This window comes from Zonotrichia albicollis, chromosome 11, assembly GCF_047830755.1.
Source record: "Zonotrichia albicollis isolate bZonAlb1 chromosome 11, bZonAlb1.hap1, whole genome shotgun sequence".
Taxonomy (NCBI): Eukaryota; Metazoa; Chordata; class Aves; order Passeriformes; family Passerellidae; genus Zonotrichia; species Zonotrichia albicollis.
Window position 1 is genome coordinate 9,498,338 of NC_133829.1, and position 24,576 is coordinate 9,522,913.

The window sequence follows — 24,576 nt, forward strand, 5'->3', positions numbered from 1 at the left end:
TGTTTCTTTTTTCCCCTCCTACTTCCCCAAAATTTTGTGTTCCTGTAGTCCTGGACAGCAATTCTTACTCCTGTTGGCTTTTCTCCCTGAAAGGTGACCTGGTACAATCACGGGGCTGACCATTGTCTCACACTTCTTCTGAGAAATGTTTAATCCACACGTCTCTCCAAGACAAGTGAGCAAAGCATTAAATTAGTGTGAAGATGTTTGCCAGCACCAATTTAAGTAAGAGGGACATCGTGTATTATGTGATTGGAATTTAGGCCAGGCAGGCAGGACATGGAGGTTAATGCCACTGTGCAGCCATCTCTGGGAGGAATGGCATGAGGCAGCAGCATGGGGTTGGGGAATTCAGAATTTACATGCCCATTTGCCTAGAGAACACAGTAGCAGAACAAACCTACTCCCAGTGTTTAGTCAGTGCTTGGTTATTTTCCTGATACTCTCTTTAGAATGATTTTTTTGAATCAAACACCAAAATTCAGGTCATGATTGAAATTTAGGACTCAGAAAAAATCTTTTATTAGGGATTGTATTGCACTTTGTGCTGTATGACTCAGTTTTTGTTTGTAGTGATTCCCTGTAGTTAATACCCATTTTTAACATACCCTAGAGAATAAAATCAGTTAAGAGCAGCAGCTTTTTGTTTATAGTCAGTTCCATGTGTTGGAACTCTTCTCAAAACCATGAATACACTTGCATTTGCTTAAGGAGTTTTAGCACTTCATAATCTGCCCTGCATCCCCCTACATTCATGCTGCTCCGAGCACACAGGCTGGGACATGGAGAAGAAGGAGCAGGCTGGGACAGGTGGGAGGAGAAAGCTGCTTTCATTGGGCTGCATTGTTACACTGATTTTAGGTATTTGCTATGACAAACGTGGTTTTCAGACCTGGGGACCCTTTTCCTTTGCCCTCAGCCCTGTCCCTGAGAAGAATGTAATGAGGTGCTATAGCTTCCTCAAAGAGCTTAAAATTTACATACATTTAAAACCAAAAAAAAAAGTAACTCAGAAGCAAGGAAATATAAATTAATTTAAATCACTTGCCTGAGGTCAAATAGCAATTCAGTGGCAGATCCCCAAGTGAAGTCCAGGACCTGTCTCAAGGCTGGTGCTCTGTCCCAATGTCTGTTTCTTTTCACAAGAAGCTGGTTTTCCAGGAAGCTGGAAGAAGCTTTAGGGAAGTCACCCTCTGCTTTCCATTTTGGTCATTCTTAAGATACATCTCAGTAACTGCTCTGTACAAGTAAGCTTGACCACGAATCAGCTGAAATTACTAAAAATGCTGTTAATGTACCAGTACTCCTTTAGAAGTTGGCCTGCAGATACAGATCCTGCCTTGCGCATGTCACATTATGCCAAGGATCATTGGATTCTGCTGAAAGACACACAGGTAGTAAAACACTGAAAAATTGCTAATCAGAAATTGTGAACAATTTTAAAAGAGCATGAATATGCTCCCATTAAATATTCATTGAAAAAGCTTGAATAATGAAAACAATGCTTAAAATAAAAGACTGTTAGTAGATAATTAATTAAGAAAGCAGTAAATTGGTCCTAAATTGTTTGCGATGGATAGTTAGCCCATTTAATAAGAATTATCATCTACCAGGCAAATGGCAGATAGCTGGTAAATAGGTTTTTCCTGGGAACTTGCTAGAGGGGAGTGCAGCTCTCCACACATCTAAGTTTTAGTCACTTATCATTTTGAAATCAATTCAGAGCTTCTGGCAGTTTATGTAATCTTAAGCCACTCTTCTCACCTTTGTTGCAGAATTTTCAATCATGTTGAGTCCTTTTTAGTTAACATCACTGCTTGTTTCATTAAGAAGGAAATATAATTTTAGTAACAAGGTGTGCCTTTGGCTTTGAGTTTACATCTAGGTTTTGTGCCCATCACAGATCAGATGCTTTTAAAACACTGCTGTTAACAATCAGTTCAAATAACACCTTTTTAGCCATGACTTCTTGGGCACTTCTTCCCACAGTTTACCAGACCAGTGATAATCCATGTGTCCTGCCTTGTGTCCCCAAGAGAGGAGTGCCTGGGGCATCTTGCAGGGCCCAGAGGTGGCACTGGGGCCTCCATGTTGTGCTCTCTTGGGAATGGACCAAGTCACCACTGGTGGCTGACTCTTGCCACACTTGAGTGCTTTTTGCCAGGAGGATCTGGCAGACCATTCTAGGAAACTCCGTCCCCCTCTCTGTTTTCCCATCTGGTTCAAGAGCTTAGCAGGAGAAATAAGGTATAGATGGGAGAAACCTAAGGATTTAGGAAAGTGTGTGCTTCCTGTCATGCTCTGTAGGACCAGATTCTGGGATCATGTTGGCCTTATCCTGGTCTGATTCCAATTACTGCCATGCACTTTAGCTCTATGCCAGTATTTAGCTAAATGTAAATTAGGTTCTCCTTAAGCCTTGTGCGTTTATCTAGTGAATAGTAAACAGGATTAGCAGAAGACAACTAATAAACTAACAATAATAATATGTTAGCTGTCTTCTCCCTACAGCCATCTTATTTCCTATTGCATTTCCTATGGGATTACAGGTACTCATCTGGTCAGATGTTGTCCTGGTATGTTCCTACAGGGATTCCCTCTGAGTTCGCTGCAACTTGCTCGTGTCTCTGGTCTGCTACAATGTATTCCTGAGTTAGCAGAGTGCAAAGAAATTATCTACAGGAGTTAAAAGGCGAGGAGAGGAGAAGTGTTTTGTCCTGGGGGCTTGTTTTGGTTTTTTTTAAATAGGTGAGAAAGGACTATGACAAAAATCCTGCTCTAGCTCATGAATGCAACCCAACACCTGAATAACTAAAACCAGATTTTGGTCCAATTACTAGAAAGTAATTCTTCTCCTGTCTTTATGACCTGTACTGCTGTTAATAGGAAGCTTCAACTTAATAAAAAGGAATAAAATTCAGCCCTAACTCAAAAGTCAGTTGATAAGGGGAAATGTTTTAACTTAAAAAATACACACCCCTCTCACAGAACCTTTGAGACCTGCAAATGTTTAAAAAGAAAAAATAAAACCTGCAGCAGCTGCAATTTGAAAAACAACACTGACGCTAAAAATAAGTAATTTTACTTGTAAGTACCTCATAGCTTATTTGCAGATAGTTGTACACTCCGAGAAGAAGAAAAAAAAATTGTAATAGGCCCTAGGTCAGCTGCATTGATTTAATGCATTACTTAGGCTGCCAGAGCAGAGGTAGAATCTCCTCGCACTGCATTAGGAGCGCCTCAAGCCTCCGTGACTCCTTTTGATCAAATCTCTGTGAAAGATGAGTGTCATGCCCTCTCCAAGCCAGCTGTGAGGGGACTGCCCTGCGACTGAGGAGCGGCTGGAGCGCAGCACTCCGGGGCAGCGAGGTGAGAGCTGGCTGCAGAGGTGAGAGGCAGACACAACTTCGTACTGTAGGTCTGGAGAACACCAAGGGGGAGGATCTTATTTCACTCCCCTGTGCACAGCCTGAGCATACATCAGACCTTGAGGTGCTCAGAGTCAGACAAGAGTAAAGAGGCGTGTGATGGTTCTGCCTTAGTACTTGTACAGGCAGGAGTGTTTCCAGTACTTCTTTGTACAACTCACTGAGGGAATGGGAAACTGTTTTATAGCTCTGGAAACATAAGCACAGTAAGAATGTCTGAGGTAAGGAAAGTTCTTTGCAGTTCTATATGAATGTATGTTTTTACTGTGCAACTTTTACTTGTGGCTATGCACTATGGAGATATAAAAAATGTTGCAATGGTGTTGTTTTGGGAAATGAACAATGGGGATGAGAGCTGTAGGGAGCTGTGCTCTCTATTTCTTAATTATGAAAAGATATTGTAAAAGTAGAAAACTAGTTTCTGTAAAAAAAAAAATCTGTCTTTTCTTTCTGCTGTTCACTGTAAACAACTGTGTGACTTTCCTGTTCTACAGTAAGTAATGCAGAATTGCAGGCTGATTATAATAAGCAGAACCATCACTTGTGTAATTGTTTTCCAATTGAAGTAGTAGCATGTAAATCATAAATACTTGACAATGTTTAATTGTACAAGTCCTCAATATACATTAATAGCAGTAAAATCTGTGATTTGTGACTCAGATGTGTTTTGAGTCAAGTGCTTTAACCAGATACATTATCATTATCATGACGTATAAATGCACTAGAGAGCAGACAACAATGTAATTTCACTACGAAGTTCTTTAGAAATTACCACTAAAGTGGAGTGTAATGTATGCCCTTTATGTACAGTTTATTTTTGACTATTTAGCATCCAGAAAATAAGGCAAGCAATTCTTTTCTTAGGATCAGCCTGTTTGTATTTTAGTGGGGGGGGGAGGGGGGGGAGCCGGGAGGGGGGGGGGAGGAGGTGGGAGGGTTTAAGTATGAGTGTGTGTGTGCAGGGGGGGTCTGGGTTCGTAACTATATTGTGCCAATTAAGTGTCTTGTGTTGTGATGCATTTAACTTATTTATTTGGATTTTTTTCATCACATAGAAAAATAAACATGGTTTAATTGTTAGCTCATACATAATGAGGTTTTGTTAGATGTGTTTAAGATGCAGCATTTTACTTTCTGGTTTATTAATTGGTCAAATACTTCCAGTTGTCTGTGTAACGAATTCTTGGTTTAAAAATGACGAGAGGGCAGATCACGAACCCAGGGGAGGACTACTGATATACACAGGCTGTGGTTTATCCTTCTGTAAAATCCTACGGATAAAAAGTGACACTTTTTTCCTCTTTCTTTTTCTTTTCTTTTTTTTTTTTCCCCTTTTCATTTTTAGATATTTTTCCATGTGAATAACCTGGGATCCAGGCAATATTCTGGTATTTTGGGGATGTGGGAGAGAGAAAATAAAATAGACTAGTTTTGTTTTAATTTAAAACAAACCGTTGTTTGAAAGGCATTTAACAGTCAATTTTCACATCTGATCTGAAGTTGGATTTTATTGTGCTCGTTTAGTAGAGATTGTTGTTCAAGCAATTCCATATAAATTTTTGTAATTCATGTAACTACTTGGCTTCTTGAACCTCAGGAGCTGATTGTTTGTCTTATCTTTTGGTGAGCTAAGTCTGCGTTGTGTTGCAAAACCTTGGGGCATGTTGTGTTTCTTCGTGTTCCTGCAGTCTGCAAGTGAAGTCAGCTTCATTAGTTTCATGATGGCACATCAGTACATGGCTGGTGTTGCCGCTTCCTTCAAGCTACTCCCGGAGCATGATCTGGGCTGCCTTGGTTTGGATAAGCTTGTAAGGATTTGTCAGCCAGATGTGACAAGATTGTCAAGAGGCAAGTAAAGAGGGAGATCTGATATTAATCAGTGCATAGCTTGGAGCCAAACTTTCTCAAATGCAGTGTAGTAACATGTTCTTCTCATTTACTGCTTCTCTTTGTGGCTATAGAACTGCCACTGTCTGAGTTTGACGGTTAAAAGGGATGCCAGCTAATAGTCTTTAATTGTAAGGATACAATTCTAGGTGGGAAAAGATCATATGCTTCTATTTTTAACATCCTTTTGGAAAATAAGTGCAGTTTGTTGTAAGATATGCAAGCTTTATGTTAGACAAGAGTCTCTGTTTCTGTCCTTTGGTTTTGAAACAGTGAAATTGTGGCTCAGCTCGCAGTGCTAGAGGAGTGGGAGGTGGGGGAGTCTCACTCCACTCCAGGTCATGGGGCAAAGTGGGTCCATCATTATTTTAACTGCTAACAACAGTGCGTGTTGGTTTGCTTTGTTCTAGTGATTAGAACAATATACATGAAGAATACCTTTCTAATTGCTCCTTTTACAGAAAAGGGAAAAATACAGACTTTTGAAGAACGTATTAGATATTGAACTAGATTATTTACCATTATATGTATAGTGCTGATGGAGGAGTTTTTAATAATCAGTGTAATTGTGCAATTCTGTTTGAATTAAGCGCTAGAATTTTGAGCCGTTTGCAACTAAATCAGACTTTTAACAATAAGTGAACACGTAAAAAAATAACCAATCTTAAGGAAAATCCATTTTTGTTATACTTAATATATTATATAGATTTTTGCTTGATTGATTTTGTAAAAGTAGTTATTCTGTTTATTCTTTGAACTACTGAACCATCTGCAAGCTATTCAGAACCCCAAGAATAATGGTATCAGCAAGCATTTACAAACATTTGGGAGAGCTGAATCTTCACAGAAATAGGAATAATTATTACAAATATTGGGTCACTTCATGGGCTTTTCCTTGAACTTCTGCCTCCTAAGTCTGAGGTGAGGTTTGGCCTTTTGATACCAAATGTCCTGACTTCCAGCTTTCGTGTCTGTTCATGATACTGTTAAAAGATCTGTTCCTACATATCGAGCATGTCATTCCATTTCCAATCCAGCAAACCAGTGAATTATTTGGTTTGCAGTAATAAAGACTTCATTACAATGATGCTAAGTACACCTCTGCTAAAAATAGAAGTGTTCTTGTTTTGCTTTAGATTACAGCTTTTGTTCCAGAGACGTGTTCTAAAAGCATTTTGGGATGATTTGGCATTTAGCAAACATTTTTCATGCAGATTTGAGCTGAAGTTTAGGTATGGATCTTGAATTCTTTATTTCATGAAATATCCACCAAAAGTAAGGGAGAAAAATTGATTTTGCCCTCTGGGTCATCTCCTGTCCTTTCCGGCTTCAGTGGTGCAGTAACTCTCACAGTTCCTATGTGCTAGAAACCAGCAGGTTTTGTCCTAGCAGATGCTACAGTTTGTTTTACAGCAAATGTCATTGCCTGTCTTCTTTTTAGTTTTTATTTCTTATTATTTTGTTGCTGTCATTTAAAAAAATCCTAGAGATTGAAATTTCAGTATTGAGACTCAAAAAATATTATTGAGGGAATGAGGAAAAGTGGCAGTTTTTAACCGGTTTCGGTCATTTTAGTATAAAGAACAATATTTCATTCCACACTTTAAAACCAATAGAAAATTTGAACAAAGAGGGGAAAAATATAAAAAAGAAAAATGTGGATTTTTTTACTTCAAATTTCAAATAGAAAAAATCATCAGTGAAAAATTGGTATTTTTTCATGTGAGAGAAACTGATGTCTGAAAGCCAGGTGAAAATTTCTTCACCTGTGTTCAATAAAAGGGAATACTGAGTTTTAAATTGTGAAATTACCAATGGAACGACACTGTTGCGTAAAATATTGCATAACTGTAGCACCATAGATAATATCGTGTATGTGTACAAATAGTGTTTGGGTTTAAAATTTATGAAATTGCATTGAATGGAATTGTGTAACACTAAATATTTCAGAGAGCTGTTATTTCACTTTTATTCTTTAATCCCTGTCTTCAGTCCGTAACGGGAAAAAGGAAGAGATTTTAAGCATCTATATTTTATGGCTTTGAGACTTAAGCAGCGGTGCGCGGAGCTGAAAAATTTAGGATTGTCTTTAAAACATTAACTCATCTACATTGCACCCATGCACCATTTTATAAAATACATGAAGAGTTAAGGACATATTTTAAAGGCCTTGCAATTTATATATTCTAATATTCCTCATTTCTCTGATACTTGTGCATTTGTGTTAATAACACTTCTTGCATAGGGCTTGGAGTTAAATATTTAATTCAACTGCAGTTCGTGGCTAGATCTGTAGCTTCAGCATTTAGTGTGGCATGCTTAGCATGTCAGCATGGATAAGCAGTATGTGCACAACTTACTTGTTAGATTAAGTAGCATCTAGTGCTTTATTGCATATAATTTCACACCCTTTCTGTCCTGTGACTCACCTTTACCCCTAAAGTCTGACCAGTTTTAGTCATCAATATGCAGCGATCTGTTACTTATTTTTGAAATTCACTAATAAGAATGATTTTCCCCTTAAATTTATTAAAAGGGCACATTGCTTTAATATCTTGTGATATATACACTGCTTAATACCAGCAAAATATTTCTGACCTGTGCAGGCTAGGGCAGGTATGCTGTGGGAACTGGATCATCACAGTCTGTTCAGAATCAAAAGTAAATAACTCTAAGATAACGATAACATGAAGTTTTTCCTTCCTCAATTTGTATTTCTTGTTTTCATTTCCAAACCAAACAGTAAAAGAGGCTCTGCCTATGTCCCTGAGGTGGACCGAGCTGTCTGTCAGCACTTACCTGTTGTTAACAAGTGAGATTAATTGCAGCATAAGCCAGTCTATCTACAGCCACGCTGCTGAATGGCAAAATGAAGTTCTGCTGTCCGGTGCTTTTTGTTTAGAGTAGCACTCAAGTGCGTGTGCTCACGCTCACATACACACACACACGAATTCTTCTCTCTTTATAATTATTTTGACAGTGCCATTAACAAGAGTTGCCCTAAGGGGCCCTGTAGGGTAAGTGACATGCATGAGGAGTGATTTTCATCCCACAAGTTATGCTGTGATTAAAGCCTGCCCTTGCAGCGTGGCTGCCTTTCTCAGGAGCAGCTCCTGTGCTTCCTCGCCCGTCGCAGTGCCCGCGAGTGCCCCGAGCTCCTCTGCCACCAGAGCTGCCACGGGCCCCAGCCAGCCCTGGCTTGTGAGCGGTGTCAGCTCAGTCTCTTGTCTCAGCTCCTCACTCCCAGGACTCTTCTCACATATCAAAAATTTTTAATGAAGTGGTGACATGTGGACTGTCTTTTAAATCTGTAAGAAAGGTTGATTTGACAGAGTGGTGCCATCCTGTGAAGGTATTGTCGAATTTCACTTCTATCGTACTGAGCTCATTCACTCTCCTCACATTTTTGTCTGGTTTTGAGGACATTTTAGTCAATTATTGAAAGGACAATTAAACATTTTCAATTCAAAGTGCTCAGTTGCCCCCATAAGAGAGAGATTTGGTCAAATTCTAGGCCAAAATTTGTGTTCAGCCCCACTGAGGGGGAGGGTAATGGAGTAATGCATTTTGCTGTAGGCTCAGGGTTGTAAATATCCTGATTATGTGTCGTTTTAGGCTGTGGATGTTTAAAAGGAGGTCAGGTTTTGGTATCTGACCCCAAATAAACAGTATGGATATATACATAAGGATCCAGATAATTAATGGGCTGTATTCCGTCGTCTTATCTAGAAAATGTATGCAGCTTGTGGCCTTTGTGTACTTCTAGAATAAAAATCATAACATAATTCTCCCACAGAATGGGGTAGTGAGCGTTGAGTGGTAGCTACACCAGCCAAAATTTTCAGTAGAATAGGGTAAGATCAACTTCTAAATCAATGGTTGGCCTCTGAAACAAAAGCTTTTTGTCTGGACATTTCAAATGTTCTTGCACCTCCTAAGCTTGGTAGGAATAAATGGTTGGTGTGAATGAAAACCAGCCAGATTACCAAGGAGCCATTGTCAGATTAGGAACTGAGCTGTGAGTGTAACTTTGTGTTCAGTGGCACTGTAAAAAGCAAATTGTGGCCCACCTCCACCTTTCCCATCTGTCTCCTAATCAGTTTTTTAAGCAGGAGACAATAATTTTCCGAAATTTTTTTACTAGTAAAAAGTTTGTCATATGAATCATCTCAGGCCAGCATTTTTAATGTGTCTCAATGGAGGAGGTTGGAGCTATTTGGTCAGCTGTTTACTCTCTGACATCTGTGTACAACTTTTCTCTACTTAATTAAAAGCTCAAAATACAGAAGATCTCAGATATGCTTTCTCGATACAACAAGCTGCAAAGCTGGTTTGCTTTCTAGGAAAGTTATTTGTCGTTACTTATGTTTATTAAATAACTATTAACAGCAGCTGTTACTTTGTAAGAAACAGGTTTTTTGATATAAGACTGTGGAAGTAATATGTGCATTCAGTCCCATATAATTAGAAATCTTATAAGGACATTTTTCTTATTTTAATAATTTTGTGTAATTATTTGAAATATTTCTAAGCTTTAGTGTAGAAATAATAGAATTTGCAGCAAGCAAGTGTAGTGCATTAGGTGGAAATGTACTTGACTGTAAATCCCTTTGTTTCGGGGGCTCAGCCTGTGAAATGCAGGCAGTGTTTCTGTGCTGTGGTGGTGAGGAACTTTCCAGGACCTTAAACACGTGACAGAAGGAGCCACCACAATCCTGAGCTGAGCACATGCAAGTTGTAGCGTGGGCCAAGTCTTTGTGCAGAGTAACTCCCAGCTGGGCCTTGCTGTCAGACCTGTGCACATCAGTGTGCTGCAGCACACTGCTCTTCCCTTTCCCCATTCCCACTGTGTCTTCCCAGCTCCCCTTACAGGCAGCACAGGGCTTCCATATTCTGTCCATCCTCCAGGCATCTTCTTCCCTCTTTGAAGTGAGCATGTCAGGAAGAAGAAAATGGCCCAGAGCCTTTCCTTGAAGATGCTGCAGGGGCCCTGCTAATGGTCTCCACAGGCAGATGGGACTCAGAGCCATTCTAAACTGGAAGTACATTGAAACTTTCAAGGAACAATTAGAGGTACAAGGTGCTTAATCTAACAGATTTAATATCAGCATGCATTTCATGCCTAATTGTTGGGTTATGTCTTCAACAAGTACTTCCACCGTCTAGAGCAGCCCAGCATGTTTTTTGATCGTATGTGAAACATGCTGGCATATATTTTAGTTCCAGTAGACTACAGAGAGCTCAACAGTGTGTTGAAAACTGAAGTCTGTCTTCAGGAAGAACAGACACAAGGACTAAATATGCACTGTAGAGTGGACAGGGGGGATACAGATACATGTGGAATGCATAAAACCCCAGATATTAGTCTGATATGGATAAGCTGAATTGTGATGCAGTGCAAGTAAGGTGAACAAAATGTAAATTGAGAACTTGTTTTAAATCATGACAAAACTGACAGACTGTGTTATTTATCAGCAGAATATATCCCAAGGGAAAGTGGCAAAAGTTGCCTGACAAACAATGGACAAAGCAAAGCTTTGCTGATTGTATCCTATGGAAAAAGATGGCACTGAGAGAGATGCTTATGATAAGGGGTTTTTGTTTTGTCTCTGCTTTCAGTGATTGTGCAAAGGGTTCAAGCACAGTAGTAATCAAGTGTAACTCAGTGAGGAAAGAGGAATTTATTTAAACTCCGCTAACACAAGTAACCTGGTAGACTATAATAAAAACCAGGAAGAAGAAAGTATGGACCAGAAGGGCAGCTTCATACTCATTTATAGTTACTGTTCTCTGTGAAAGGTGCAAACAGATTTGGATTTGGCCTTTGAAGTAGCGTGGCTGTACTTTCAATTTAAGAGATGGTAAAGGTATCTATCCCTTTACTTCCTTTGCAAATATTTTACAAGGAGCAAGCAAGAAAATACTTCCAAATAACCAGACATATGTCCCATGTTTAATTTTATTTCTTCCTCGACTGTAAATCATGCCTTTCTCCACAAACGTTGTTACTGTGGAGACACTATGGGTCTATTCTGCAAATATGGGATTTTTCCCACTTCTTTCCTATAAGATTAGTGCCCACCAGAGCACATACCATGGTGGGTTACATATATTCAGTGGGATTACCACTGATGATGATGAGATGGCCATAGGAGATACAGCTTGTTGCTAGAAACCCTCGAGAGAGGGCAATGAAAGCAGTATCTGCTATAGCTCATCTAATGAAAGGTTCTCTCATGTATTTGTTTCATTTAACTCCTATTCCTTCTTCAAACTTGCATTTTAAACTGATAGAAATTTCTAAGCCCTGCCTGCAAGATGCATTCCTGTAACCTGGCATCAATGACACCATTTTGTCAGTAATCCTCATAGCAGAGCAGGGAAGCTCTCAAGCTCTTCATGTGATGGCAGTAGCTTGAAAAAAAAGCGGCAGTTTTTAAAGTGGGGAGAAACTTAATGCAAAAAGGGTTTTTCTTAGATGCCAGAAAGTGCCAGAAGTGAGGGTGCTCACCTGTGCATTTCTGTGGTTAAATAGCACCAGGGTAATGTGGGACTTGCTCTTCGTGTTACTGGTGTCTGCTCTTGCAGCCCTTGCTGCGTGCAGAGACCCAGAGCAGCTTTGCAGCATGAGCACAGATCTCCAGCTCGGTCCTGACAAGGTCTTCAATATTTCCTTGCTTCTTAATTTATTTCCCAAGCCAAAGTGCTGTCAAACCAGAACCCTCTTAACACTGAATGAGATTGGATACACTTATCGTGCCCTTCTTGTCTTGCTGCTTTTTTTTAAACCTGGTGTATGTTGCAAGTAAGCATAGGTCCCAGGAGACTTCCTCAAACTTGCTTTGTGAAATGAAGCCTGATTATATACCCAGAATCAGCATGAGTATGTCCCATTAGCCTGGACTTTTCCTCAGCTCTGAGGGCTGTGAGTGGGTTGCAAAGAAACATCCAGTAACTTTTGAAGCATAATTGAAGCCACATCAATATCTGGCAAAAAAAGGATGTGAGCAGGTGTGACTTTCAGGCAGCACATGTTAAGATGCAGTGATTAGTAGTCAGATGCTTTTCGGTGACCAGTTTAATGGTTAATGTCTGTCTCGTAATGAGGGATCATTTTTATTTAAAGTTCAGCATTCAGATTCCCACGGTCATGCTGGTAAAACCACAGAACATTTTGATCAGTCTTTTCAACTCTATTTTTCAAATAAATTAAGAAAGTAGGTCTGATAATGGATTAGGAAAGATCCATTTGTGAAGGAGAGTGTGACTGCAAAGCAATACCAAGATCCTTGATGATAGCATAAGATTTAGTTTTTCAGACTATCTGCCTTCTGTTTCTAGAAAATGAAATTAAATAAATAATGATTCGAATGAAAGGATTGCACTTTAAAAAATTTCCACTGTAATTTCCTTCTACATTTCCAATCCTTTAATTATAATTTTCAAGCTTTGCATCTATGCAATACAGAAAGTTATTTCTTTGTTCTGCAGAATGAAATTGTGTGTACATTCCACTTGTTGGGAAAATAAAGCTTATTAAAAGCCTTGATATAATTACAGTACCTTAGAAGAGGCTATTAAGGACAACAGGATTAACGGGCGAAAGACAAGGGTATTGTTTTCATGAAGTATTGCTAAATTTCTTTTCAATGAAGTCTGATATGTGTTAATTTGGGAGATAATCAAGGTGCATATTTTACAAATACCTTTTGAAGTTGAACAGTGACAATTAAAATTGTTATTCACTGATTATTTCAGAAGTTAATTTTGCTTTGTTATATATTCTCTTTCTATATATATGATTATAAATGTTGCTAGAAAAGCCTTAGGAGACACAGACTGTGACAAGCACAAATGAAGTGAAATGCTAAAAACCTGAAAAATCAGTTGTTTCTTCTCAGGGATTCTTTCAAGTAATTTTTTAAGTCGGCACAGATCCCCCATTCGAGGGTGCACCTTTGATATGCACCAGGATGCAAGCTAACTCCTTCTAGTTTCCAGAAGCAATAATGTGACTTGAGAGAGCTTCAGTTCAATATTTAGAATAGAGGGGGAACTCTACTCCCTTTGTAACAGCTGCTTTCGTATATGTAAAACAAAATGCCCTCTTTTTACTTGTTCCTGTTTTGGCATGTGCAGTCTTCTACACATACACAGGAAAGCAAAATAAATACGTGTGCCATGTAGAAGAAGACTCTTACAGAAAGCTATGAAATGCAAAATTTGGTGTGGTGTATCTTTCTTGTCCAAGTACGCAAATTAAATAGAAAAAGTAGTTTTAAAGGTCAGTGATTTGTGGAACATGTCCAAAGGAAAAGGAATGAAAAAAATTTTGAAATCTCAATTAACTTATCATCGTGACAGCTTTTTTCATTGTGCAGATTTCTGTTACTTCTTGCAGAAAAAGGAAGTACTCTTTTGTAATTTTGTCTGAAGGGAATGTAAAAGATGCATTTATGGAATGCACTGCACCTTACTGAACCTAGCAGGGTTGCCTGTGGAAAGGCATCAGTCCAGGCAAGTCACAGAATATTATGTATGCAGAGAGGCAGAAGACTCAATCTGCGTTATTGTTTGATATCTTGTGGTAGAAATGAATCCACAGTCAACTACACCTTTTCTTCCCCCAACCTTTCCATAAGAAATTTATGGCTTTTTATTGTTATATGGAAGTATTTTAGGATCTAAGTGAAAATATATCCTCCATTAAAATGAAGCAATACTGCATAGGGTATTGATGTGTATTTTATGACTTTATGGGGAGCAAGAGCTTTTCTCAAGAACACAGGATTTTGCAACAGCTCCTTTAAAAGATTAAAGGCAAAGTGATTCAGAGATTTCAAGTGCCCTGTTGCCACTTGTTCCAATTCTTCAAATAGAGACAAACCTCAGCATCAAGTCGCTGCAGTTTGGAGATGTGCATGTAAGGCAACTCCTGGATAAGCCAGATACTGAGATTTTTGAAATCTCTCTCCAAATCTATTACTGTGAAGTACCAGACATCCAAATGTCATGAACATGCTTATTTATATGTTTTGTATGCAGTGTCCTCTTCTGCCCTGAGTCAGCCAGAGGCTGCAAGTCTAAAGAAATGCCCATTGCAAATCTCAGTGAAATTAACATTCTGCTATGTACTTTTGAGTTTAAATGTTTCTTGCATCCATCTTTCATAGCAAGTTTTTGGACAATTAGGCTTCCTTGTATGTTTTCTAAAGTGCCAGTGCGGGAATGCCATGTTTCTTTTTTTTCTTCAAATCTTATCTTACTTTCCTATGGGTGTTTTGAGGAGTGGAAGTCCCCATTTTGCATAAAACATTAGGAGAGGGAACATTAACTTAAAAGCAGAAAAATGCCAACAATTGCATGATCTAACTCTTTTTCTTTATTATTCTAGTGAAGATATTCTGCGTATCAATTTCTTTGCTTTCCCTCCCTCAATAAATATTCTGTTTATGCTGGAACTGTTGTCAGTGCCAGATCCAAGCAGTGCAGAATCCTGCAAAAGCTTTGCTCTGTAGCAAATCCCTCTGGAGCTTTAACTAGGACCTCCAAGTTGTCTGTTTGCCTTCTCCAGCAGATGGGCACATACAGAAGAAATAATATATTCCAGGAAGCAAGTTTGTATCACCCCATTGATTAGGGACATCTGAATACTAATTTGATTTGCATTATAGATGACCTTGGTAAGAGTAAAGTGATGTACTAATTGAACAGTGCAACTGGTCTTCTGTGTGCTCTTTTGCTTTCAAAATGTGATTGTTCAGACTTGGAACAGTTGGAGTACTTTTTGGTGAACTTTGTCACTGAGGAGCATTAGTAAACTCCTTTGTCTTTGACAGAATAGAAATATTCCATGTGAATTCTGGGTGTGTAGGGCATGACATCTGTGCAGAGCTGATGCACTGCTCATTAGAACTTGCTATATTGCAGTATGGAGTGCCAGCAAAACTGTGAGAAAAGGTCTTTCATCTAGAAAGTGATCATACATAAGGATCAGAGCTTAGTAGAAGACATAATTTTAGAATACATAATTTTTAACAATAATTGTTATGAAGGTGCTTCAGCCTAAATAAATCCACAGAAGTGTTGCTATGTGTATTGTTAAATATTCTGCTTCCATTTTACTGTAATGTTTCTGCTGGTGACTTGTATAACTCAGGCTTTGCCTGGATTACTTACATTGCACGTTGATAGGTCTGTGTTGGTATGTTAATTCTGTCTTCATGTGGATTTTATAGAGGTACTGTGGATGTATAATCTGCACAATCTGAATGGTGCTCATATATTACCTATCATGCTTTCCATTGATCTCCAGGCTATCCGGTGCACTCTCGTGAACTGTAGTTGTCAGTGTTTCAAACCTGGGAAAATAAATCAGCGACAATGTGACCAGTGCCGGCATGGATGGGTAGCACATGGTAATATTTGTTTTTACAATCTATAGAAAACCATTTAGGATCCTCATAACTATTACATGCTTTTTGTGTTACTCTTCACCCCCCACCCCAATATTAGTTGCATTTCATTTTCTCTTTCTCTGTAAACTTACTTACATTTTGTGATTTTTATTTTCAGCCCTGAGCAAACTAAGGATTCCAAACCTCTACCCATCAAGCCAAGTAGAAATAGTTCAATCCAATGTTGTCTTTGATATCAGTAGCCTCATGTTGTACGGAACCCAAGCCATCCCAGTGCGCCTTAAAATTCTGCTTGATCGGCTTTTCAGTGTTCTGAAGCAGGAAGAGGTGATACAGATTCTCCATGCTCTGGATTGGACACTGCAGGATTATATACGTGGATATGTGCTACAGGTATTTAGTGGTGCCTTTAAAATAGAAATATGACAGTTAAGTAGTTTTCCATCTTAATCTTCTCAGTGGTTCACTATGTGTTAACAGTGTGGCACATCTGAAAGACAATAATAGGCCTGTACAAGCTTAATGCCAGAAAAAAAGGGTGGATTTCTGGTGATTGGTCTCTTTTTTTTAGTTAGACTTAATTGAAATCTTTCCACTTGCTGAAATCTAACAACAAAGGTAAGCAAAAATAAAAATCAAAAGTTACTGGTAGTGTATCAAAGTAAAGGCTTTAGAACTTGTTCCAGTATTATTTAAACAGTGAGTTTGCTTTTATACAGCAGAATAATACATCAAGAAATAAACTTGCCATTATTTAAAACACCAGGGACAATATTAATCTCTGGTAGTGCTATCGACCTTACTGGAGCAGCAGCCAGAGTGTATTTGGCCCTCTGTGCTTACACTGATGTTAGTCCTTGCTGCTGTGGAAGTTACCTTTTATGTAAAGTAACATTATGATCTTACATTATGACATGAATCAATATTTAATGGTCTTGATAATCTTGCTTTTTAGTGTTAGGATTAAAAATATGGAATCAATTACCTTGAACCTCTATCACATGAAAAATTTATAATGTTACGTTCTTCATCATCTTAGAAACTCTTACATGCACTGTGAAAAATCTCAGTAGGCCATCAAATACATGTTCTGTGATAAAATATTTATTGTAGTTATTGGGAAAAGTTAGGCATAGCTAGAGTTTGAAAGAACTCCAACACTAGTGTAATTACAGCTGTGCTCTGTGAAAACTGGCAATAGATCAATATAGGTTCATTTGTTCTCTGATCTTAGTTGCTTGGAAGATTATTAAACTTGCAATGAAAGAATACTTGACTTAAATGAGGACTTAAATCTTGGTCTGATTGCTCCATCTCTCCTGTCTGTGCTTACAGGATACTATCTGTTGTTCAAATAACGTGTCTTAATTTTTGTGAAAAAAATAGTTTATTGGAAAGTATTACTGTCAGTTCAGGAAGAGGTAATATCACCAACATGATAAAATTTGGAAGAAATTATCACAGAATTTACATTAATCTCATTAAATTGAATGTTTTTAATTTTTTGCTAGAGAATAAATTTTAGTCCCTGAAAAACATGAGAGATTTGAGGGGAAGTGGTTTTTTTGTTTACCTTAACTAACATCTTACTCATTTAAATATTTTTTGCTTTAGGATGCTTCAGGAAAGGTGCTGGATCACTGGAGCATAATGACCACTGAAGAAGAACTGGCTACTTTGCAGCAGTTCCTTCGCTTTGGAGAAACTAAGTCCATTGTAGAGTTAATGGCAATTCAAGAGAAAGAAGGGCAGTCAATCATAATACCACCACCAACTGCCAATTTGGATATTAGGGCATTCATTGAGAGCTGCAACCCACACAGTCCTAATTTTTCTGCTTCCTTGGACAAAATGAGTCCCACCAACATTCATCCTTTTGAGAATCTTGTAAATAACATGGCTTTCATGCTGCCGTTTCAGTTTTTCAGCCCAGTGCCTCCACCTTTGATAGGTTCACCGCCAGAAAGACATTTGATTGAGCAAGGTCAAGAGCATAGCAACGAAACCAAACAAGATCTTCAGATACCATTTTCTGAAAGCAGTTTCTTAACTTCTAGTTCTGCACCATTTCAAGTTGAAAATGAGAGGAGCATAAATGGCCCAGATATCACTAAAACAGAAGATGATGCCCTTTTAAGTGATTCCAGTTCACATAATACAGCAGCCAAGCTTGAAATGACAGCACTATCTCCAGAAAACAAAATTAAATCTGTTGAAAAAAATGCTGGGCCAAGGAAAGGACGTGTCTTCTGCACTGCATGCGAAAAAACATTTTATGATAAAGGTACTTTGAAAATACATTACAATGCTGTTCATCTGAAGATAAAGCACAAATGCACCATTGAGGGCTGCAATATGGTGTTCAGCTCTTTGCGTAGTCGAAATCGTCATAGTGCGAATCCTAACCCCAGACTCCATATGCCAATGAACAGAAATAACAGGGATAAGGATCTAAGAAATGGTTTGACCATTGCTGGACCTGGAGACAGTAAAAGGACAGAATTCACAATTTTAACTCCAGATAGCAGAACTATTTCCAGCTATGCCAGCTCTTGTACAGATTCCAAAGGCCAGGCTGGATTTTCCAGTATTGGACACAACGGTGTCCTCTTTCCAAACCTGAAGACAGTACAGCCTGTTCTTCCTTTTTACCGTAGCCCAGTCACACCAGCCGAGCTTGCCAATACTCCAGGTACTCTTCCTTCTCTGCCTCTTGTTTCTTCCTCCATACCAGAGCAGCTTGTTTCCAATGAATTGCCATTTGACATGCTCCCCAAGAAGAAGTCTCGTAAGTCCAGTATGCCCATTAAGATAGAGAAAGAAGCTGTTGAGACGCCCAATGAAAGTAGCGATGTTGCCAGCTCTGAAGATGAGTCACGCCTGCAGGGGGTAAGCGATGGAGAGCTTGAGACCTGTGAGCATAAGATAGAGAAGCGGGTGACCGACAGGGTGGAAAAGCACCCCCATTCAGGTAATTCATGGAAATCTCTCTCTGGGGTAGAGGGCCCAAAGTATTTTGAATCTGTCTTTGCACCAAATAACAAATACATCGAGGATATCTCTGAGAATGAATTGCAACACTATGAGAAAGAGGTTAAACCAGAAGAAAACCAACCATTAAAAATAGTTTCCCATGAAATTATGTATGAAGATCCAAAACACCACCACAGTGATGTTATAAAACCAATGACTGAACCCCCCATGTATATTAAAGAGCAGTCACAGCACAGGATTCCTAAAAATGACTGCCCTGAATTGCAACACCACTTGCTGACCGGGGGCTTTTTCAGCACTTTGTCAAACAGGGGTGCTGCCATTCCTTGTTTTGAAGACTCTAAAGATATGGATCATGTCAGTCAACATGCACTAGGGATTCAGAAGGAAGAAAGCCGCTTTCATTGTGACATCTGTAAGAAGACTTTTAAAAACCCTTACAGTGTAAAAATGCATTTCAAAAATGTACATCTCAAAGAAATGCATATTTGCACAGTTGAGGGCTGTAATGCTGCTTTCCCTTCTCGTAGAAGTCGAGACAGGTAAGAAAATTATAAACAAAATTGTATTTATTTTACCATCACAATGGAGCCTAATTTGAAATTAAAATGAGTGTTTGAGGAATGGAGCCTACAAATATTTTCTGTGTATCCTCGTATAACAGGTATGATAACTTATCAGAACGTTCTTGAAATGAAAATCCATTGAAAGAAACATTTCCTTTCCACAAGACTACAAGGTATTAAATAAAGCCATGAAAATTTCATAACTGATAAGGACTGCAGTAGTTGAAAGCATACTTTAGTACATAAAGGGAAAGCCATAAGGGTATGAATTCAGCAATTTTCCAGTAGATGCATGTGTGGACTTACATGTTTAATATGTACTTTCATGTATATTTTAATGTATACAGTGTTTTTGAAGAAAAAGCAATGAGATCAATTTAGGAAATCTTCACTTGCCCTTGTCCTTTCTTTACTCAAGGATTTGGAACAGACTGATGAGAAAAACCCCATAAGAAAAGCAAGATTAGTCTTTGTCAGCCCAAAATTAACCTTATGCAGTGGTAGTCAAACTAACACAATCTGGTGTTTATCCACATCAGTAGTGCTTTTCTGTGAGATTAAATAATAATTTCTAAACTAAAGCATGAGCTTGGTTCAGTTTAATGCTCATTTCAGTACTTTATTGCTGTAATTATTTTATTTCAGCCTGTTATGCACATAAACTGAGCAACAAGTGCCAAAGCTTTGTTTCTGACCATCAGAAATATATCTGAAGCGATCAGTGATAGGTAACCAACCTATTGAAGTGTTGCAAGTTTTCCAAGTGTGCAGCGGTGTTAGAGCAGCTTTTGGCGGAGGAAGCATGCCTGGATAGTAGTTGAGAGAGACACGAGGTTTAGATTGTCTGTAATCTGCTAGGAGTGCTGGAGCCAGCTGATGCAATCCAGAGAGAGGATGAGCCGGTCTCTGAGGACTGGCCTCTGCATCTGAGATGCACAGATTCATCTGCTGCTGGCAGGGCTTCATACCCTGCTGCCTGCATCTTTCCAGATGTGAATTCCTCTCCACTGGAATTGCGATATGGGCCACAGGAAAGAAGGCCAGCAGTAAGATTTGCATTCACATGCCACAGATTCCTTCCCACACCAATATGTTGAGATAAGTTTTCACATAGGTGCTTTTGGAAGATGGGTTAAAAAAAAAGACAAGCGAGCTCAGAAGTCATTTCACAAGCTTTGTACAAAACAATAGTTATTTGGAACAACTTTGCACAAGTTTCTAGACTTTAACATAGAGTAGTGTGACAAGTGCTAAATATTTCTGTGCCTTTTTGAACAATTCATGGTTGTGTTTAAACCATGATGGCAAGGAGAAAGACAAATGTTTTACCAGTATTACAATAATACCTTCTGCCTTCTAGACAGAGCCTGTAACTTCCCAGTGAGCTGATTGATGAATAATGTTCAGTGAGGAACAGTGATTCTGTATGTTTTAGTGGTTTCAAACTGAACCCAGAAGTGCCCATTTGAAAACTGCAAGTTGCATCTATTTCAATTTTCCTTTTTCAAGGAAACTCCTGTCAAGAAAAGTCTCTGTACTGATATGTACAGCTGCATCCTGGACATGGCTAGAGTACATGGGATTATCAACATTTTTTGCCAGCTCAGGTGTCAATCCTTTCCTGCTTTGTCCATTGGGAAACAATCTTGTTTCTTACCTATCTGAGTCCATTCTCTGATTTCAGTTCAGTTTATAGGTTTTTAGTCTGCGTCCACTTCTTTTATGTTTAGCACTGGATCTATCAGAGCAGACAGCTACCCCCAAAGCAAGTGAGAATCTGAAACACTGATTGCTGTAGAGTTATTACATGGAATCTGATATATACCAGTGCAAGCAAGTTCAGAACCCAGTTACATGTGCAGTCTGTGTGGTAGTTGGTCAAATCTGAAGTGTACAATTTATGCATGCTACTAAATAATGATTTTCCATGTTTTTGTTTATAGTCATTGTGAAACAGCTGCTAAGTGAGGTGAAACACTTTCTTGCTAAGCTTCTCTTTGTTCTTCTAGACATAGTTCAAACCTAAATCTTCATCATAAACTTCTGACTAAAGATACACTGGAATTCAACAACCATTTCAATGCAACATACCTCTTGAAAGACATGGCTAAGGAGTTTTGCCAAGATGTCTCTTTAAAACAACATGTTGGACGTACTTCTGTAATCTTCAAAGGAGTGAACAGAGCAGGCAGCTACATTTTTCCAATGAGCAAAATTGCAGAACCCTGTTCTGAGAGTTATGGATACGATCCATTAAATGATGGAGCTGTTCTGGATCTAAGCACTACTTCCAGCGTTAAATCTGAGAGCAGTGCTCATTCTTCTTGGGATTCTGACGGAGGAAGTGAGATATGCACCATGCCCTTGGATGATAGTGATGAAAGCTGTGAAGGACCCAGCCTAATGCCCAATGATGAACTCTACCAAGACTGTTCTCTAATTGAGAAAGCTAATCAAAACTTTATAAACTTGCCTTCCAGTCTGCCAATAACTTGTCATATATGTCAGAAAACATACAGTAATAAAGGAACTTTCAGGGCTCATTACAAAACTGTGCATCTTCGCCAGCTCCACAAATGCAAAATCCCGGGTTGCAACACAATGTTTTCATCTGTTCGCAGTCGAAACAGGCACAGTCAAAACCCCAATCTGCACAAAAGTCTGGCTGGGTCACCAACTAGCTTACAGTAAGATCAGACTGATCTTAATTTATTTCTGCTAAGAATTAATCATTTCAATTAAGGAATGTTAACATTAGTTTTATTTAAGCTCGTTTGACTTCTCGCTCACTCAACAACCACAGTCAAATTCTTTTCTCCTGTGTGTGCTCTCCAGCAGTTTCAGTTAGCAAAGCTTGGTGCTGTAGTTTTTGTGCAATTGCTTGATATTGAACAGCTAAAACTTCTGTAAGGAAAAGAAGACATCTTAGAAATGGGGGTAGTAGGGAGACATTAATTTAAGTGTTTCTGATACCTGTGAAGTATTACTTGCCACAATAGGAGCTTCAAATGAGAACCATCATTGCTTGTGTTTACACGTTAAATGGATTGTTGTGTTGTGTAAGAAATGAGTAATGATTGGGATGCGTTTCCTCTGGTTGGGTTGAGAATTTTGAGGCTATCATTTCATTCCTGAGACCTTAGTCTGAAGCTGACTTGCAGTGTTACTGGAACAGAATATATGTACCTAAGTATATCCCAAAATCCAAAGGAGAAAGTACAAATTTGGGAAAACTGCATAAAGTCCAAATCTTCTGAAAATCCTGCGGTCCTTACTCTTTAAGTTTGCATTTCACTTCAGTAACTATTACAGTATTTTGGATTTCTTAGAATTTAATACCGTTTGCTTTGCAGGAAAAGGGGCTACTTAACTTGTTGGCAGAATGGCCTGAATAAATCTGAGACATTCTGAGAAATTGTAGTGGTAGAAAGAATGAATAGGTTAAGCTAAAATTTCTAAACTGTTGCAAATGCATCCATAAAATAAGGGGGAAAGTAAGCCCTTTAATTTAAAATGCACTTTTTGAGTCCTACTTTCAGAAAGAGAAAAGTTTTATTAAAAATAGGAGAAAAAAAAAATCCCCAATGAAATATCCAAACTTCTTAGGAGTTTGAGGGTGCAATTCTAAGCCTCTGAGAGAAAGTGATAAAATGGATGCAGTAGATAGATACATCTTTTATGATGCAGCAGTTTTCTCTTACCAGTGGGGAATAACATGTGTTGATCTTTGTAACAATAGAAGAATGCTTATTCTCATTCACACCTCTTTTCTTTTAATAAGAGCTTTGTTCAATATCTGTTAAAATGTTTCATATCTTTGAGGTTGCCCCTGTAATTAACAGTATTCTGCATTGCATTCTATGCACTTAAGAAGACAGGCCTTGCATTGTATTTAAAAACACTTTAATATTTAATTTGTAGTCACATCATACAAATGTTGTGTGTGTACTTGTGGTGTGTCCTTTTTCAATCATTTGCAAAGAGGAAAAGAAATAAGAAAGCAAGTCTTTTACAGTACTTTTTTTTTGCTTTATTCCACCAGTGGAAATCTGTTGATCAATTCTAGTATGCAAGCATGACATTGACAGCACAATCTGTACATATTATACCAAAGTGCTTACAGTATTTGTGGTTTCTAGAACTAGCCTAGTTTTCCAGTATAACTGGATCTTAGTCTTTATTCATTTTTGTGACTGAATAAAAGTAGACCGAAATTCAGGATTTCATATGTATGTAGAAAGAATAGTACAATGCTATTGCCATATGTCTTGATGTTTAACTTATTCTAAAAAATACTATGGTATTGTAACCATTTCATATTGTATAAAAGAAACAAATGTGGACTGATTATTTCACCAATTCTTTTGAAAAGTGGTTTGTGTGTGAGTATGGGTTATGCAAGGAAAAAACATGACACAGTTGTAAATGTTTGTGCTCACTAGAAATGGTTTCCATGCGTTGTGTAAAGTAATCTTCTATTTTTTTAATTTACTGTAGGTTTTTGTGATATTTAAAATAATCCATTTGTGCTTGAAGCCGTCAGGAAAAAATATTAGCCTGCAGAACATTGTGCCATTGCTTTGAGGTTTTGTGTTCTGGGGGGAATCGGCATTTTGGCTTTTTTGGGGCGAGTAGAGTGGTGTTTGTTTTACTGAGGTTTTTCATTGTTGTTTTCTTTGGATTTTTAGTAGAAACTCATATCAGTGGGGGTCATAGTTTGAAAGCTAAGGGCACAATCACAGGAGACACAATTGCTCCCAGCCTTTTGATAGTATAAATCAATTATTTGTTATCCAGCTATTTCAAGCTCTTTTTTTTATACGTATATATATATACATATATATATAAACCTCTTTGTTTAATCATTAACTGGTTTTTGAAACAAAATGTGATGTAAACAAATGTAATGCCCATTTATTTAGTTTTCACTGTGTCAAAAAAAAGGAAACACATTTGTATACCCTAATAATTTTGTATGTGTTAATAAAAACCAATAATAATGCCTCTGGTTGATTCACAAAAGTAGGCTTTTTTGCTTGAAAATACTGCTATTCTTAATTTTTATTTTAAAAAAAGAACAATTTCTGAGAACACATTCTGTCTGTAGAGAGCACTGGTTTGACAATGGTACTAACTTATTCCATAATAAGGAAGTGTCATTATATTAATGAGCCATTAGAAGTAATGTAATAAATGTTGTCAGATATTTTATTGATTTTTTTTTTTTCTTTGTGCAGTAGGCAAGGGTAGAGGTTAGTTTAAAAGCTGTCAGCTAAACAGAAG

At 38.2% G+C, this 24,576-nt stretch overlaps 1 protein-coding gene across 1 annotated transcript; it reads left to right on the forward strand.

Annotated features, from left to right (window-relative positions):
• The first annotated feature begins 3,251 nt into the window (after positions 1 to 3,251).
• On the forward strand, positions 3,252 to 24,291 carry BNC1 (basonuclin zinc finger protein 1). Its single transcript, XM_005483399.4, has 5 exons — positions 3,252 to 3,649; positions 15,631 to 15,733; positions 15,891 to 16,126; positions 17,348 to 19,269; positions 21,303 to 24,291. The coding sequence occupies exons 1-5, from the start codon at positions 3,641 to 3,643 to the stop codon at positions 21,982 to 21,984; spliced, it is 2,952 nt and encodes a 983-aa protein (XP_005483456.2). The 5' UTR covers positions 3,252 to 3,640; the 3' UTR covers positions 21,985 to 24,291.
• Positions 24,292 to 24,576: the final 285 nt, after the last annotated feature.

Bases quoted from the DNA above. Each gene is read 5' to 3' on its own strand.
- BNC1 (XM_005483399.4), top strand. The intron at 15,734-15,890 runs GTAATATTTGTT...TTTTATTTTCAG, and splicing joins GCATGGATGGGTAGCACATG to CCCTGAGCAAACTAAGGATT. The intron at 19,270-21,302 runs GTAAGAAAATTA...TTGTTCTTCTAG, and splicing joins TCTCGTAGAAGTCGAGACAG to ACATAGTTCAAACCTAAATC.